This window comes from Sporisorium graminicola, chromosome SGRAM_14 (genome assembly GCF_005498985.1).
Source record: "Sporisorium graminicola strain CBS 10092 chromosome SGRAM_14, whole genome shotgun sequence".
NCBI lineage: Eukaryota > Fungi > Basidiomycota > Ustilaginomycetes > Ustilaginales > Ustilaginaceae > Sporisorium > Sporisorium graminicola.
In genome coordinates this window covers 548,583-565,751 of record NC_043724.1, presented here as the reverse complement: position 1 = coordinate 565,751, position 17,169 = coordinate 548,583, and the positions used below count along the sequence as shown (strand labels likewise).

The 17,169-nt window shown below is 53.3% G+C and overlaps 5 protein-coding genes across 5 annotated transcripts; 3 read left to right on the top strand and 2 right to left on the bottom strand.

Moving 5' to 3' along the window:
• Positions 1-2,893: 2,893 nt before the first annotated feature.
• EX895_002440 (uncharacterized protein) lies at positions 2,894-3,829 on the top strand (the record flags this gene model as incomplete). Its single annotated transcript, XM_029883039.1, has 1 exon — positions 2,894-3,829. The coding sequence occupies one exon, from the start codon at positions 2,894-2,896 to the stop codon at positions 3,827-3,829; it is 936 nt and encodes a 311-aa protein (XP_029740794.1).
• Positions 3,830-5,380: 1,551 nt separating this feature from the next.
• EX895_002439 (uncharacterized protein) lies at positions 5,381-7,507 on the bottom strand (the record flags this gene model as incomplete). The annotated part of the gene is made up of 1 exon (XM_029883038.1): positions 5,381-7,507. The coding sequence occupies one exon, from the start codon at positions 7,505-7,507 to the stop codon at positions 5,381-5,383; it is 2,127 nt and encodes a 708-aa protein (XP_029740793.1).
• A 4,267-nt stretch (positions 7,508-11,774) lies between these two features.
• Positions 11,775-13,106, top strand: EX895_002438 (uncharacterized protein; the record flags this gene model as incomplete). The annotated part of the gene is made up of 1 exon (XM_029883037.1): positions 11,775-13,106. One exon carries the CDS (start codon positions 11,775-11,777, stop codon positions 13,104-13,106), a length of 1,332 nt encoding a protein of 443 aa, XP_029740792.1.
• Positions 13,107-13,450: 344 nt separating this feature from the next.
• Positions 13,451-14,560, top strand: EX895_002437 (uncharacterized protein; the record flags this gene model as incomplete). The annotated part of the gene is made up of 1 exon (XM_029883036.1): positions 13,451-14,560. The coding sequence occupies one exon, from the start codon at positions 13,451-13,453 to the stop codon at positions 14,558-14,560; it is 1,110 nt and encodes a 369-aa protein (XP_029740791.1).
• A 199-nt stretch (positions 14,561-14,759) lies between these two features.
• Positions 14,760-16,571, bottom strand: EX895_002436 (uncharacterized protein; the record flags this gene model as incomplete). The annotated part of the gene is made up of 1 exon (XM_029883035.1): positions 14,760-16,571. One exon carries the CDS (start codon positions 16,569-16,571, stop codon positions 14,760-14,762), a length of 1,812 nt encoding a protein of 603 aa, XP_029740790.1.
• Between the last annotated feature and the right edge of the window lie 598 nt (positions 16,572-17,169).

Below are 17,169 nucleotides of genomic sequence, written 5' to 3'. Positions count from 1 at the left end.
CTAACCCTAAACCCTAACCCTAACCCTAACCCTAACCCTAACCCTAACCCTAACCCTAACCCTAACCCTAACCCTAACCCTAACCCTAACCCTAACCCTAACCCTAACCCTAACCCTAACCCTAACCCTAACCCTAACCCTAACCCACCGCCGTCGAGCCGGTGGTGGGATCGCTCGAGAAGTCGTCCGTTTCTGACCTGGCGGGTCTGTTCACCAAGTACAACCCCAGTGTCATCTTTTTCTCGGCTGGCGCCGGTGGGAAGGGCGGCCACGAGCGTACCACGGCCGTCGATCAGGAGGGCGCGATCAAGGTGTTTGACGCCATCGAGCAGAGCGGGATCGCCAAGTCAGACTCATTCCGTCGCTTCATCCTCCTGTCCTCTATCGACGTGCGTGACACGAACAAGCCTCCTCCTTCGTGGTATCGAAAGACAGAGTGAGTATCGCTTGGCTTGTCGTCAAATTCGAACCCAGTGAACGTCTGGGTCACTGACCTTTTGCTTCTTGTCGTTGTGCTCGTGCTCGCTGATTGAAGCCTCGAGCACTCTGCAAACATGCGCAAGTCGATTGGATTTTACTTGCAGGTACGTAGCTCTTCTAACCCGTCAACGTATCAGTACCGCGAAGAATTTCTCACTCAGTTGTCTTGGTCCTGTCTTGCTGTCCGCTTCGTTCCTACAACGTCCTGCTTCCCATTTCCAGGCTAAATGTGGGTGTCATTGTTGCTGTGCTCTATGCAACAACGACTTAAAGTTCTTGTTCTTCGCTCGACAGCTGCTTACACCCTTCCTTTTTCTGTTCTCGTACCTTTTATTTGCGATACAGACACCGCCGAAAAGAACTTGTCGGGCCGTACTTCTTTCCCCTGGACGGTGGTTCGTCCGGGAAGCCTTCTCGACCAGGATGCAGTGGGAAGCATTACACTTGGCCAGCACGCCCGCATCGACGTTCCAGTATGTACTTGCTCCCACGGTGCTGTATCGACTACGGTACAGGATGATACTTCGCAGCAAGTATACAGGTGCACTGATTGACCTCCAGATGTGTTGTTATGTTCGTTGGAGCAGATCACTCGTCAAGACGTTGCTGCTACGGTGCTCGCCTTCGCCGAGCTTCCCAAGGGGCAGGCAGACGGGTTGACGCTCAACCTGATCACAGGATCGACCGAGATTGCCACATCGGTCAAAGAAGCTGCAGAGCGCGGCTCGACCGACTTTGAAGGCTAAAGATGACGACGACACTTGTGTCTTGTGCAATATCACAATGGAGCTCATGGTTTCTTCGGGGTCAAGTTGCAGAAAGCGGGCCAGTTTTAGGGCGGTCTTTCCGATCTCGCGTCTTACGGGCTTCAACGACTCAGCCAATTTCGTCGGGGCAGCAAACGTTTTCTTCAACAGGCAGCTCACAAACCGAAGCAAGCGCATATCGTCGACTTTCGAAGAGCGAGCTGCTTGTTGGCTGTGCTGTAGTTTATTAATGTTGACTCAATTCCTCTGACTCAACGTAATCACAGACTCAAACCAACCCGGGACTCAACTGATCTGAGTCTAACATCTTAGACGAAGCCCACAGTGACTCAACCCCCGCATCTCCCTAGCCCTAGCCCTAGCCCTGACCCTAACCCTAAGTTTGTGTATTTTTGGCAGGGCGCCCGCGACCGTGTCCACAGGCAAAAGCCACGTGCAGGCGCTACCATCGGAGTTACAATGTGCGTCCGGGCTGTATTATGCGTGACCAGGATCCTGCAGAAGCTGAGCAAGCGCAAAGTGTACAGGATCCTGTTGCTGGTGCAGTACAAGAGTTCGGCGATCCTCAAGTAATGAGTAACACATGCAACAGAGGTCAAAGGGCAATCACCGTCCGAGGTGCAATGGAGTAGTAGAGAGGGCATTTGGTCAGCCCGACAACAGGTTCAATCTCGACCCAACCCTGCAAGCTCCGATCTTCCTTCGCTTACCTGTTTTGTTGAGAGCGAACGTGGGTTTCACGAAACAAACAATTCACCCAAATACAAGAGCGCCACTGTGGCAACGCGGGGTTAGATTGTCAACGCGCTAAAGGACAGCCAGAGATAAGCATATCACTAACGCTCACTTTCACAGGGTACCAAATACTCGGTAGCATGAGATGCTGATCCGTCAGAGGTCCGTGGTTTCACGAATGGTCCCAAAATTCATGCTGAGCCGAACTGGCTAGTTTCTCATCAAGCCCTTCGGAAGTTTAGCCGTATATGGTTCGACGGTAGATCATTTCTTGGTTGTTTATGCGGATGTGGCGAAACACTTGCAACCTTAGCTCCGTTTCCGTATGGCCCTTTCAGCATGTGCTGCTCTTCCAACTTCAATCACTTCTTGTTTGGCTACCGGCCTCCTCGAATAGATGGCGCAAGTTCATTGGTTCGCTGATTGGTACTTAGATGATATCTAAGACATATTGCTCGTTTTAAAGGCCAGCTTGGATTCCGGCACAACTAAAGACAAGCCGCAGTTCGCAAGCTGTGCTGAGAGCCAATTCACTGAGACCTGCAGATATGTACGAGTTGGTTGCAATGTTGCTTTGTGCCGGCGGAACTCGCTATGAACTTGAAGCCCTCTTATCATTCAGATGAGGAGCCCTCTTATCATTTCAGATGACTTTGAAGCTTTCCGTCAAACCGGAGAACAGTCGAAAGAAGGGTGTGAAGAGAAGCGGACTGTGAGTTGAGTGAAGCTGTAAAAAAAAGGTCGCGAGACAAGTAACAACCAGAGCCTCTGAACTGTGAAGGAGACAAGAAATGGAGCATCGAAGCCGAGACGAGATATCAAAGCTGAAAGGTATATAAGGAGACTGTGATCTCGTCGATTTCCTCGTCTTCTCTTCACAGCTCGCACACAACCGTTGATATCCACTTGAAATGCTCTGGACCTACCTTTTGCTATCCATCGCTGCCATCAGCACGGCCGTTCAAGGCCATGCAATCTCTCCTCGAGCTGCATATCCTGGAGGCCAGGTAGGGTACCTGCCATTCCCTGTCGAGGACTTCTCCAAGACTGTAGCCTCTGTACAGAACACGTACTGCGGACCAAGTCTCAACGTGCCTGGTACACACATTGGAGATCAAACTTTGCTGTACGCTTATGGTGATGGCAACCTTGGTGGACAGAAGGCAAATATCTACCATTCCGAGTCGTTGGGAATTATCGTTGCCTACGAAGGTACAAACTTTACGGGCCTCCAATCGATCGTCAACGACTTCAATGCGTTCCAGGTTCTGCCAGGTCCGGACTTCAACCTTCCTCTGGGTTCGTTGATTTTTAATGGTTGGCAGCTCGCATTCTACCGGACTTGGTTCCAGGTAAAGCTTGGACTACGCACCGCTCTTGCACAATACCCGGATGCGAACATTGTTGTCACCGGCCACAGTCAGGGTGCCGCTATTGCAACCCTAGCTGCATTGGCGATTGAAAAGGCCTTCCCGGGCAAGATTAACAAGATCATCACCTACGGACCGCCCCGCGTAGGCAATCCAGAATTCGCTGATGCCTTCGATGCCGTCTTCATTGGCAAATATACGGGAGTCTCCAACGGCAAGGATTGGGTTCAGAACGTGCCCACCCAATCCATGGGCTATCGCCATCCCACGGGCATCGTTTGGATCAACCCGGCAAATTCGACATCGTGGATCTACTTCAACGAACAGGAACCTGCAGCTGGGCCAGACTCTGTTCCTCTGCAAATCTTCTATCCTGGTACTCTTACCTTGGACTGGGACGATCACCAAGGCATCTACATGCACAGCTCGATGGGTGTCGCGCAAGGACCCTGTCCTGCTAAGGTTGGGGGATACTAGGAAGATGTAGAAATTATCTTGCAGCTTTCTGTAGGTGGAAGTCGTGTCAAGGGAAGGTCCTCGTTGGGAAGAAGGTGAGTCGAATGGGAGACGCGACAATGATAGAGCCTAAGAGAAAAAGCGTGTAGTTACAAACTGCCTGGACGTCAGGGTAGAGGATGGATGCAATGCAGATATGTTTGTTACTCGCCGAAGTTTGCTGCTCTCCGAATCTTCTCGCATTGCCAAGATGACAGCCGAACGAAGTCTAACTCCGCTCCCTACCATCGACTTCTTTGAGAGCGCCCAACACAGCAACAATGCACACAGAAATCGCTGCGGCCTACGCCTCAACAACAGCAAGTACATGCAATAGAGCTACGAGGAACTGCGCGAGACAGGAGTGCGACTCCTTACATCGGCCCAGAGAGTGCCCGCTATACTATCCTTCAGGCCAAGGTGGACCTGGTCCAAGAACAGATCCTGCGTCTTCAACGTATCTCCTACCAGGAGCGGTACGCCCTCCTCTCGATGGCAATTCAACAGCAGCTCCGCCATATCATGCGCACACTGACCTAGGAGGACCGGCGGGAAGTCCGGCGGCGTTATGATGATCATGTCTTTCTGGCCATCCTCCGCCCTCGAGATCCGAGCAGACTCATTAAATCACAATATGCAGGCCAGATCTGTCACCTACCACTTCGAGATGGCCCTTGGCAACCCATTGGCTAACCTCTTCTCCTCCCTGCTCACAAAGCCGCACGTACCAACGCCACACTTCTCACCAATAGTGGCTAGCAAGAGAGCACGCTCAATACATACTATCCTTGCAATCCAAACCCCTGCTTCTAACCCGAACGCCTAGCTCACAATTGACGTTCTTTAAATAACTAACTTACAACGCGTCTTGGATTTCGTAGTTGGCCGTCTTCCAACTCCTCGAGTTATAAGCATGTTGACAGAAAGAGGATAGAATTGCGGCTGATACCTAGTGCTTTGGCTCGTGCGCTCTGAGGCAGACGAGCAAGGGGAAACATAAAAAGGCATGAGGCGATCAGACAAGGGAGGAAGGGTGGGGGAAAACTTAAGAGAGAAACTTGACGACTAACGCCAACACAGATGATGCGATGGCGGTCAGAAGGAGAGAGAGTGAGTGAGTGAATTCGTCGTCACGGATCCAGTCACAAATACCGGTCGACGGCGGCGAGCATTTGTTGTTGTTTCTTCGTTCCGATTCACTTGTGACCACCAGGCGCGGTCTTGTCAAATGTCGACTACAGCCCAAGTGGGTTGCAGAAGACCTCTAAGCACCACTGTCGCTACCTCTAACATCTGACCATTAACAATATCAGGAAGCCTCGGTATTGCCAACATGAACATGCTTTTCAAGGTGTGCATGAAGTAGTCCCAACCTAAGCCCAACAGTGAGATAGTAGCCAACAACAAAGGCGCCCTCCTGATGTAGAAACTGCACCCCAAGACCTACAGATTCACGAGGGCGTCTTGGATGATCCGACTTACATCGTCTCCGCACACTGTGTACCCTTCGCAACCCCACCGCGCAACAGGCTTCTACCTTATGCTTCGGTTCTGCTCCTCTACCATCGTTTTGAACTCTCCGTTCTCCAGCTGGAGAAGCTCAGATGGGCTTCCAAATTCGAGAACCTTTGCGCCTCCCAGCACGAGGATCTTGTCATAATCCATGATCGTGGACAGCCGATGTGCGACAGTGATCAGTGTTGGCCTACTTGGCCCCGGCAAGGTAGCATCAAAAGTACTATCCCTGTCGTTGCAGATCACACCAGCGCGTTTCTTCGATTGAGCCCTCGGCACTTTGTTGCCATAATCGCCTTTGTCATCCAACGTCGCGCCAGCGAGAGCAAGTTGGATCTGTGCATCGGTTTCCAGATCCAGACTCGAGGTCGCCTCGTCCAAAACCCATAATCCCCTCCGTTTGAGAAGTGCGCGGGCAACATTCAACAGCTGCTTCTGTCCCATGCTCAGACTTTGCAAGTCGACAGGACTGTCTAGTCCTTCAGGAAGTTGCGAGACGGTTTCAGACATTGCAGTCTGTCCGAGCACTTTCCAGAAAGCTTGATCGTCCGACTGTTCGCAGTCCGGGTCTAGATTCTCGCGCACGGTCAGCGACGGCAGAACGATAGGTTCTTGTGGCACGTATGAAATGCCTTGACGGACCGAGGAACCAGTATATGTCGAGATGTCGACACCATCGATCGTGATCCGACCAGAAGCTGGTTCGAGGATACGGAGGAGTGACAGCACAAGCGTGCTCTTGCCGCTTCCAGATCTCCCGCAAATGCCCAGACGCTCACCAGGTTTAAGATCGAAGCTGACTTTGTGCAGTGACATGGGGCCGTCTCTGCCTTGGTAACCTGCAGTCACGTCTTCGAAACGAACCGCAACAGCTGCCGGGGTAGTGTTGCCCTTTACTGTGCTCGGCATCTCCTGGAACCTTGCTGGAGTATCCTTGGGGTCCGCAGGAAGTGTGATCACCTGTTCAATTCGCTCTAGAGATACGACTCCAATCTCGAGGTCTGTCCAAGCTGACATAAGGCCATTAAGATCGGAAGACAAAGAGATGGCCTGAACCAGGGCGACTGCCACTAATCCCGAGCTCGACGTATGCCTCAGACTCACGGCGAAGAGCACGAGGCCCGTGTTGAGCACCATGGCCAGCATATTGAGCCAAGTCTGTAGCCAGACACGGACTGCCCAGAGTGAGTAGTAGGGTCGTTGCGACATGTCCAGTAAGAAAGCCGTTGTCCGCGAGAAGTGAAGTCCCAACTGGGATGCACGTATGGTGAGAAGTCCTTGCACATCTCCCGTCTCCCTGAATTGTGAGTGGAGACTGGACTTTGTAGCCATCTCCAAGCGTCGCAGCTGCCGGGACGACGGGCTATACAGTCTGTATATGAGAAAGTACAGGGCTGCCATGGCAACAATAACGCCAACCAGGTACGGAGCTGGCAGCATCATCAAGACCAATGAGTACCCAAGGTTGATGACGAAGAGAGCAACATTGACCACGTAGGTGCAGATCTGGAAGTCGAGGGCAAAAACATCTTGAGTAAAGCGATTGATCATGCGGCCCGGGTTGAGATTCAGGAAAAAGTCGGCTCCTGAGAGTAAAACGCCATTCAACAAGTCGTGGTGCAGCTGTAGCGATATTTTCGGGCAGAAAAGCAGCAGGTAGATCAGAAGGGACCCGGCGTAGGTGACGAACCTTCCCAGCACCAGAAGCACCAATATACCGATGTGCATCCCAATGGATCCAGGCAAGGTGTCTTCGGAGACATTCTTGGCCCAAGCCTGCAGCCACAGGAGCTGTCCGTTGGCGAAACCAGTCTGCATCACCACCGCAAGTGGATACCATAAGGCACACCACCCAGCAGCACGAAAGTAGCGCTTAAAAACGGAAAGTTTGATGCGTCCTATCAAAACTTCCTCGTGTTCGTCCTCGCTCTCGGGGTCTCCAGGCTCTTTCGCTACTGCATTGCGCACAAGGGCCGCTGAAGACGAGTCGCCGTTTGTGACCTCATTGCTGCCCCGATGTTCTGCTGCGCCGCGTCTGAGAACGCCGATGTCATCTGCAAGCTTGGACACGGTGACTGCTTCGCTCGTAAGCATGTCGACTGTACCCCCGCTCCTAATTTGCACAATATGGTCGGCTAGGTGCATTTGCTGCACCGAATTGGTAGTCATGATGACTGTCTTGCCACGTAAGAGACCATTTTGGCGCGAAAAGAGTGCTTGGTTGATGCTAAGAGCGGTAGAGCTGTCTACTGCACTCAGAATATCATCGAGTATGTACGTTTGTGACTCCGAATAGATTGCACGACAGAGAGCGACCCTCTGCTTCTGTCCGCCCGAGAGATGCTTGCCCAAAGTGAGGTCGCCTTTTGGCATCTGCTGGACGTCCAAAAGGAGACCGCAAGCGGCCAATGCACGTTGATAACGATCTTCGTCAAATGATTGGTAGAATAAGATATTATCTTTCACGCTCTTCTCGCACAGAATCCAAGGATTCTGGCTGACGTATGCGATTGGAGCTGCCCGTATCGGAAGCAACATCTCGCCTTGCAGCAAAGGAAGCTCGCCAAGCAAGGCGGTCAAGAATGATGTTTTCCCAACGCCAACTTCCCCGACCACTACAATCATCGCATTGCTTGGGAGAACGAGATTGAGAGCACGCAAAATTGGCCCATCACCCTGCTGAGGCTCGTTTGATTGCATCGGAGCAGAGGCGTCCCCATCACCTTTGTCCGTGTACGCGGATAGAGGTTTCCTGGCCAGCGAGGCATTGACAAATACAGCTGCGGCCTGAGCAGCCAAGTGAGAATTTTTGTTGAATGAGAGATGAGTAGTGTCAGTCGAGACTTGTTCGGGTAGGAGAAGAAATGTCTCGAGTCTCTTGAGCGAGGTGACGGCAGAGATGACGCTAGCGTATCTTCGCCCAATGACAAAGAGAGGTCTCTCGATGATGCGTATGATGGTGATTGTGGTGAACACGGTGGAAGTCTTAAACGGGAAGGCGCTGTTGTGGTGATGATGATATGCCGACACGAGTGCAAAAGTTGTAATCGTAGCCAAAAGCAACATATCTCCAGCAACGTTACCCACTAGCTTGATGTAGAGCAAATCTTGGACATATTTGATGAGTGCCTTGACCTCACGCTGGCGGATCGAAGTTATCTTGGTGATGAGGAATCGCTCCATAGCTAACAACTTTACCGCGCTGATAGCTTTGATTGCGGCAGCAATCAGGTTGGTCCGACGATCGGTTAGCTTACTCCATTGCTTTTGGTGAGTGGATGTGTGTTTGGTCATGAGTGGGATCGAGCTGAACAGGGTGGCCAAACAGATGATAGTTGCAAGGAAGGAGATCCCGATCTGCCGCCATAAAAGGTAGAGGGCTGCAATGATGATCACCACTGCACTCCAGATTTCATGAAACGGGCTCAGACCACCGACGATGCGCTCGATGTCAACGCTCTGCATCACTTGCGGGGATGGGGTGTCGGTATCTAGGAGAGCGTCAATAGATAAGACGAGCGTTTTTCGATAGACAGCGTCGACCAACGCGCCTCGCAGCTTGCACGCGGTCTTGTAGATCGAAAAGGTGAAATGACCGGAGCTCACCGCAATAAGGAGATAAACGAGCGCGACCGCCCCAACAAGCCCGTAGCCGTGTGCGGCTGGCTGAGGTTTCGTAGAAGATTTGGAGTACGAAGCGATGAAATCGAGAATCTCTTGCACCAACAGCGGCTGAACAAGGATGAGTAGGGTGTTGAGAGCCTTGGATGGTAATGGTGAAATTAAGACGCCAGCAAACGCTCGGATTGAGGCGTGAACAAGCCTTGGCCTCCTGGCAGAGTTCTTGGGTAGAAAGGTGTATAGTCTCGCGGGCGTCGTTCTGTGCAGAGCGGGATCTGACAATGAGATTGGCTCTTTCATATCGTGGGACTTGACCTCCTTCAGGTTTGATGAATCGTGGCCCAAAAGGCTGCAGTTGGCACTGTCACCGGCACTCGTATGCCACGCACGAAAGAGCTTGGCTTCTAGAACGCGCGAAGAATAAGAAGCAGCCAGTGGCTCGAGATCGTTGAGCTCGATCGGCTGTTTTACGCCCTTCCATAGATTCGGTAAAAGGTATAAGAAGAGCAGCCTCGAAGCGTAGCTAGCACGCTCTTCGGATGTCTGTCGTGGATCCAAGCGCTTGGGTTGAGTGGAGGTGGTGAGAAAGAGAAGCCATCTGACACCAAAGTCAGCAGCAAGCACCGGCAGGAAAGCCGAGGTACGCGCAGCTGGAACGAAGTAAAAGGAACGAAGCTGAACAGCGGCGAACAGCGAGCTGAAGAGGAGAAAAGTGTTGATTAGGGATTCCATTGGTGCAGCTCGATCGGAACGGCGAAATGTCAGAGAACAGGTGATGATCAGGGCGGAAAAGGTTTCGAGTGCGAATCCAGGCATCACGAGCGTATCAAAGCCAACAGAAGTGGCGACGCCAGGTAGAAGGTGAGGTGCGAGCCCCAAGGCTCCTATCATCAGGGCTAAATGCAGACCTGCCAAAAAGAGGATTCCTCCATGGCGATATGGGACGCAAGCTGAGCGTTCGGTTGCGATTTGAATCCTTGTTCGGCGAAAGAAGATTGCGTGCGTGAAGAGGCTCAATGCTATCAGAAGAAAGATAGCATTGGGCAACAGTGAGAGGATGCTGTTCTCGAATCGGAGGGTGAAGTCGAACGTTCTACAGTTCGAGATTGGGCCAAAAAGGATATCATTTGGGCAGAAGGTGAGGTGCGCCATACTTGCAGCGGACTCATTTATGACGCCCATCGTTGTTGAATCCAATGCACGGGTAGGCAGTGCCTAGCGCAGTGCAACGCCTGGGTTGTGCGTGTAGTCTCACGATGGTCTGAACTGCGATGATGGAGTGAAGGGTGCCGAAGCCTTCTCTGTTTATGTAGGTGCAGCCGCTTCAGAACCTTTACCACCTACCTGCATGTCGAATTCACTCAAATGCACGCAGAATCGGCTGAAGAAGCGGCGAAAAAAGCGGAGGAAAGAGCGATAATTAAGCAAATCCATGGTGCTTTATCTCTTGTGTTTGAGGGGTGGCTGTAACTTCGTTCAGAGGTTCTGACATTGTCCAGGGATCTGTGGTTACCCGCGAGGAAGGAAGCAGTTTTGGATCCGGATCGTTGTTCGTCCGTTTCTACGCTTGAAAACGTCTTGAGAGAATAGACAGAAGCGAGCACTAGTTCGTCTGCAGAGGTGCTCAAGTCACTTGTCCCAAGATCGAGCTCCAGTCCAAACCTTTTAGTGGGCTAAACAATGCTATTGTCATGGACGATTGCACCGAGTAGCCAGGTACAAGGCATGGGCCATCTCGCAGCTTTCACCATTCGCGCTGGCTTGTGTGAACAACCGTTCTTTGATTCGCGTCCGTGCACTTCGTCGCGCAAACTGCATGGAACGCAGCATTTCGGTGAACGATCGCGAGCAATGTAGGAAACCTTCCTCTCTTCGCTTTGTCCCTGAACAGTCTATGGATGTGTCAAGGCCTTAAAAAAGTCGTTTTCTAGAGGAATGTATACGTTGGAGATCTTTAGCATTCAAGACGATGCCATGCTCGTTCTCACGCTAGCGCTCCCTTCCAATTCATGCGCCAGCACAGCCTTTTTCTGGACCGAAGCCATGCGTAGGAATCAGCCTTCACTGCCTTTGAGAAGAAGAGAACCGGATAGGTCAGTCAATATGGAGAAACAGACTGTGTTTGCTCAGGCGCACTGTATACGCAGTATACTGTATCAACCGCCCTGTTGCACTTCTTTTATACTAACCCCCCCCCCCCACCCTCTTCCTTTGCTTCTTTTCCTCGTTCTCAACTACTTTCTTCAGAGTCTATACTGCACCTCTTCCTTCCGACCTCTACTTACCCCACACTGTGTCAGTAGCCATGGCGCGAATCAGCTCAAACGAAGCAGACGAAAAACAGCCCCTCCTCTCTGGCACTGCGCATGATCATGACCATCATCCACAGCAAAACGAAAGAGACAATGGAAGCACGAACGGCGCACTCTGGCTTCAGCGGCTTGTGTTCAAGGCTCGCCTGCGATTCGCCATATCTCTTGTTGTTGTTTTCTACATTCTTTGGACCCTAGTTGCCTTGCTCGCTGCAGGCGATCACAGGTCGTCGCCCTGGACAAAAGCTCCTGATTATTCACAGCACCCTGGCTTCTTGTCGGCGATGAGCCGGCTTTCGGATCAGCCGTTCTGCTATCCAGAGGTTGACTTGCTAACGGTGGCAGATACCGCTCCAAGCCGTCATGGATGGGGCAACCAGGCTGATTCTACTACCATCATTACTGATGTTTTCGATAAACTTGCGGGCAGCGTTGTCCGGGAGTTGCCAGGTTTACAGAGGCGCAGAGTCGAGTGGAGCATGTCGTTGGTTGAGGGAGAGCCTTTCTACACCCGGATTGCCTCTTCTGACAACAGCAGCAGTGCCAACAGCAAGGCGACGTTTCGCAGCTCCCAACTGTGGAGAGCGTTGCAGTTGCTCTCCACTCAAGCTTCTCGCTCAACCTCCTCCAACGAGCCTGTATCGATCGAAGAACTGATCGAAGCGCTGCAATTGAACCACACCTCCGTTGTGTCTGTCCCCAACAAACATCCTGCCTTAAAGACCACTCTCCGCGACGTCCAACATCTGCTACAAACACTTCTGGGCAACCATCACAACGTTCTGCCCTCGCTTCCAGCCGTCGGCCTGGACTCGCTCGGTGTGCGAAACTACTTCAGCCCGTACGCTCTCGCCACAGACGGCGTGATGGCAAGCACGCATTCAGGTCTTACACTCGTTCGACAGGGTACGTCCAGTCACGGTGCTCTTCGAGCTGTGGGCACACACGGCTTTGCCATGTCGCTGCAACAATGGAATCGGAAACTCGACACGCTATTTTTGGTGGAAGTCGAAGATGGCAAAGAGTTGACGATTGCGATCAACCTTGAGAGGGGTTTGACAAGTATCATCCTCACCGACTTGATCGAAAGCACCGCTGCTGAAAATGAAGGGGAAGACAAAACCACAAGTATGGGGGAGTGGATACGCATTTGGTTTGGCAATGCAGTGCTCCTTTTCGACTGGGCTCACGAGGATTGGATGGATCAAAATTGGGCTGGAACGTACCGCTATCAGCGCCACGCCGAAGATGCAGAGGGCACGCAATTCAACTGGATTGAAGTGGATGTCCAGATCGACGAGCGAGTACCTTGGATCACACGTATCGAGTACTCTGCTTACCCGAACGACACTTCTTCCAGAACGACTTCCTCACCTTCGACCTCCGTACTGAAGAAGTACAACGTAGGAGGCACATCCGACTTCCTTGCTGGATGGACTTGCCAGCTTTCCCCCGAATCCTTGTCTCGCTGCTATCGACCCCTTGTTGGAGATGACGAGGGCCATTGCCGCTGCAGAGGGTACCGCCGTGACGGTAAGACCATTTCACACAACCGTGTTGGACTGTGGCCGTCGAAAACTCGCAAGCTGGACGGTGGCAGGATGTGGACCATTCCGCAGGGGACGATTCGACGCGATGGCAGTAGCTACATGGATCAGGGTCTAGGAGGATGCCACGCTCTGTGGAAATTCGATGCTGAGCAGACGGTGCCAGAGATGCAGCACTTGGGCTATCATGTGCAGTTCGTGGAGGGTAAAGACCAGCTTAAGTGGTTGCTGCCAGGATTGGTCATGGATCGGGTTAGGAAGTGAGCTTATGCTGCATCTCGTCTCAATCTCTGGAATCATAGAGACAGAGGCCGGAATCACACGCTACTGTAGCACAAACACTTACTTGCCCGACCTGGAGCGGGGTCTGATTGTGAAATTGCAAATAGCCAGACCGTATCGTAGGTGCATGTGTGGCCGGTAGCGATCTAGAAATCTACGGGCGAGTGGAGGAGCAAGGTGACTTGTGCACACAACGTCTGAAATTCAGGGTCCAGTCGTGGAACACCTGTTGAGCTGGTTGCGAGAAGCGTTCTTTTCAGCCGGCCATCACACGGAACTCTAGAACATACGCTAACGCCAAGAACGAGCGCCCAGACCGAGGCACAATGTGTGCAGAACAGTCGCGCAGCGAGTCGCGTGAGCCTGCGACACTCGAGGAACCTGCGACAGAGCTTGCAGGTCTCTTTGTAGACTCGCATTGCCACCCCACCGACGATCCGGCCGCCTACGCTTCGTCGAATCTAGACGAGCTGTCTAGCCGCATCGGCAGCACAAAGGTGGGTAAGTTGGTCTGCATGTCGACAAACGCGAGAGACCAAAGCATGGTTGCCGAGCTGGCTTCACGGCATCCGGACCGAGTCGTACCCTGCTTTGGGTGGCATCCGTGGTTTGCGCATCAGATCTCGCTTTCCGACCCAGCGCCGAGCAAACAAGAACACTATTACAACCTCTTCAGCATCTCGGATGTTGCAGCAGGCGAAAGGAATCCCGCCAAGGAGGAGGTCGAAGCGCTATGGGACCAGTTACCGGATCCGATCTCGTTGAACGACGTCTGCCAAGGCATCCGAGACCAGTTTGAACGGTATCCCAACGCATTGCTGGGCGAAGTGGGCATAGATCGAGCATTCAGGATACCTCGACGGGCGTGGAACTACGACCCGCATCGACCAGAGACGGACACGTCGACTCCAAAGCTCACCAAGCTCAAGACACCGCCATCGCACCAGCTGTCGGTGTTGAGAGCGCAGATCGACGTGGCCTTGCAATACCGCCGCAACATTTCGCTTCACTCTGTGCAAGCTGCAGGGCTCACCGTCGACCTTCTGTCTTCACTACGCAATACGGACACGACCAGCTTTGGCGCCATACGCGTAGCTCTGCATTCCTGCACGCTCGACAACAACGTCGTGAGATCCATCACCAAGAAGCACGCCAACGTCTATGTCGGCTTCTCTTCCACCATCAACCGCAAGCAGATGGTCGCGCGCGACTGTCTCGGCAGTGTCGATCGCGATCGCGCCTTGATGGAGAGCGACTATCACACGGTCAAAGGGATACCAAGCTTCTTGCTACAGGCCAACGAGTACTTTGCACAGCTGCACGTGCTGAGCTCGCAAGAGGCCGCTCAGCAGCTTCGTGCCAATTGGGAGGCCTTCTACTCGGGAAAGGCGGCGCAAGAGTCGGACTCGGACGACACAGATGCAGACCTGGCATGACTCTTGCTCAGCGGTTGTACGTGTACTTTCGATCGCGTCAATCGAGCAATGCGAGTGAATTAAAAATGCTAGTGTTGCTGTGGCAAGATTACATATGATTGAATGGATTAGAGTGCATAAGAGTGCATAATGAGATGCTGTGCTGTCACGACGAGATTGCGTAGGTCACGAATCGGCAGCAGCTGTGGTTGTTAGAGCGCTAGACGTGCTGTAGCTTGCCGTTTTGCTGCACGGCACCGTTCGTAGAGGCAGGGGTGATGACGTTGCCCAGTTCATCGACGGGAGGGAAGCGGGCCATGCGCTCCAGCTCGTCCAGATCGAGGTGAGAGCGGATGTACATGTTCTGCGTCTCGGAGGGCACCTGGTAGTCCCAAGAGGTCCAGGCGCCCTGCTTGAGGCTGGAAAAGACGAGTCGTCTTCGACGTTGGACCATGAGGACGTCCTCGGTGATCTTGGCCGCGTCCCATCGCTGGAGCGCTTCGGCTTCAAAGCCTTCGAGCACTTTGCGTGTCTCGGCATCGAGGCTGTCTCGGTCGGCGGCAGCGAGGTTGACGAGCTCCTTGGGATCACGGGCCAAGTTGAAGAGTTGAGGAGGATCGACGGGGCAGGTGATGTACTTCCACGGGCCTCGACGAATCATGAAGAGAGGCGCAATGGTTCCCTCGCCCATGTACTCGGCAATGACCGTGTCGTGACCCGTTTGACCCAAAAGATGAGGGAGTATGCTGATGCCATCGAGGGGCAGCTGAGGATGGAGTGGGATGCCGACGATATCGCAGAACGTCGGCAGCAAGTCCATGGTCGAAACATTGGCCTTGACACGACGCGGCGCAAACATTTTGGGATAGTTGAAGAGGAGCGGCACGCGAACCGAGCTCTCAAAGTAGCTCATCTTGTACCACAGGTTTCGCTCGCCGAGCATGTCTCCGTGATCTCCGCTAAAGACGATGATGGTGTTGTCGCGCAGTCCGCATTTGTCGAGAGTCGACAGCAGCTCGCCGATCTTGGCGTCAACGTACGAGACAGAACCGTAGTAGGCACGCTTGGCGCGCTTGATCTGTTGCGGGGTAAAATTGCGCCCTTCGAGGTCACAGACGTGGCGGAGCCGCTTCGAGTGTGGATCTTGGCTGTCAGGGTGAATGTCGACTTCGGGCATGTTGATGTCTACGCCTTCGTAGAGGTTCCAGAACTCGTCTTCGATGGTGTAAGGGTCGTGTGGATGAGTGAAGCTGACGGTGAGTGCAAAGGGACGAGCTGAGCCATTGCCGCCTCCCTGGCGACGAGCGTGATCAAAGAGATACTGCTTGGACTTGTAGAGGACCTCCTCGTCGTAGTCCATCTGGTTAGAGCGAACACAGGGACCGGCCTGGAGAATGCTGGAGGCGTTGTGGTACCACTCCAGCCGTCGGTCGGGCTCGTCCCAGTTGACCGCCCAGCCGTAGTCTCCGGGGTAGATGTCGGCGGTGAGGCGTTTCTCAAACCCGTGGAGTTGGTCTCCAATGAAGTGCATCTTGCCGGCGAGGACGGTCTCGTAGCCGGCGGAACGGAGGTAGTGCGCGTAGGTTGGCAGGTCGGAGCTGATAGAAGAAGCATTGTCATAAGACCCAATCTTCGAGGGGAGCTGGCCGGTGACGAGGGCCATACGCGATGGAGCGCAGAGGGGTGAGTTACAGTAGGCAGATTCGAGCACGACAGCATCTTGAGCCAGACGGTCGAGGTTCGGGGTGAGAATTTGCGAGTTCGGGTTGTACATGCGAAGCTGAGGAGCAGCGAGCTGGTCAGCCATGACGAAGAGAATGTTGGGACGGCTTGCAGATGCGGATGAATCGGGCTGACGAGGGCTGGACGGCCCCGCGGCGCTGGCGGAAGGGGCAGCATAACCGTTTGTGTGGTAGCCATCCTGAGTTCCGTTTGCAGCGTGGCCGTTGGCGCCGTGGCCGTTGGCCGAGAGGGTCTGTCCAAAGCTAACGCCGTTGATGGCACCGTTGCCGTTGGTCGATTGAACAGGCATTTTGAGTGAGTGTTGCGAGCGAAGATCCTCCAGTAGCCTCGTTCCAGTCTATCGTGTCGGGATGGGAGAGGAAGGGGAGGAGGGCGCTGGCTGAGTCGAGTCGGATGATATAGGAATGAGGCAAAGCAGGGCAAGACAGCTCCGAGGGGTTGGCTGTCGGAACGTTCAACCGGTGAGAGGGTCGTGACATTTCTTCTTCTAGACGCTCTCGCTTTGCAGGCAGAAATCATGCGCGGACGATCGTCGGTCTGACTAGCTCGCTCAACGGGCAGGCTCAGACGAACACACAGGGTTGCTTGATTGTGTGTGTGTTTTGTGAGCCGTGGGTGAGCGGCGTGTGTTGGTGTGGAGAAAAAAGAGCTTGTGTCAAGCACGCAATTTTAGAGCTTGGAATCGCCATCTTGGGTAGCAGCAGGCCGCGTCGTCGGTGAAAGGACAGCGTCGGAATCGGCCAACTGACGGTCACGACGCGGATCTGCATTCTGTTGCGCTCTCCGAGACTCTTCTACTTACAATCGGAGGTTCGGACGGACAAGCTCCGCTGCCACCCTGTCCCGAGTGATTCTTCTCACGGTGCAGCCTGGACACACACTCGTGT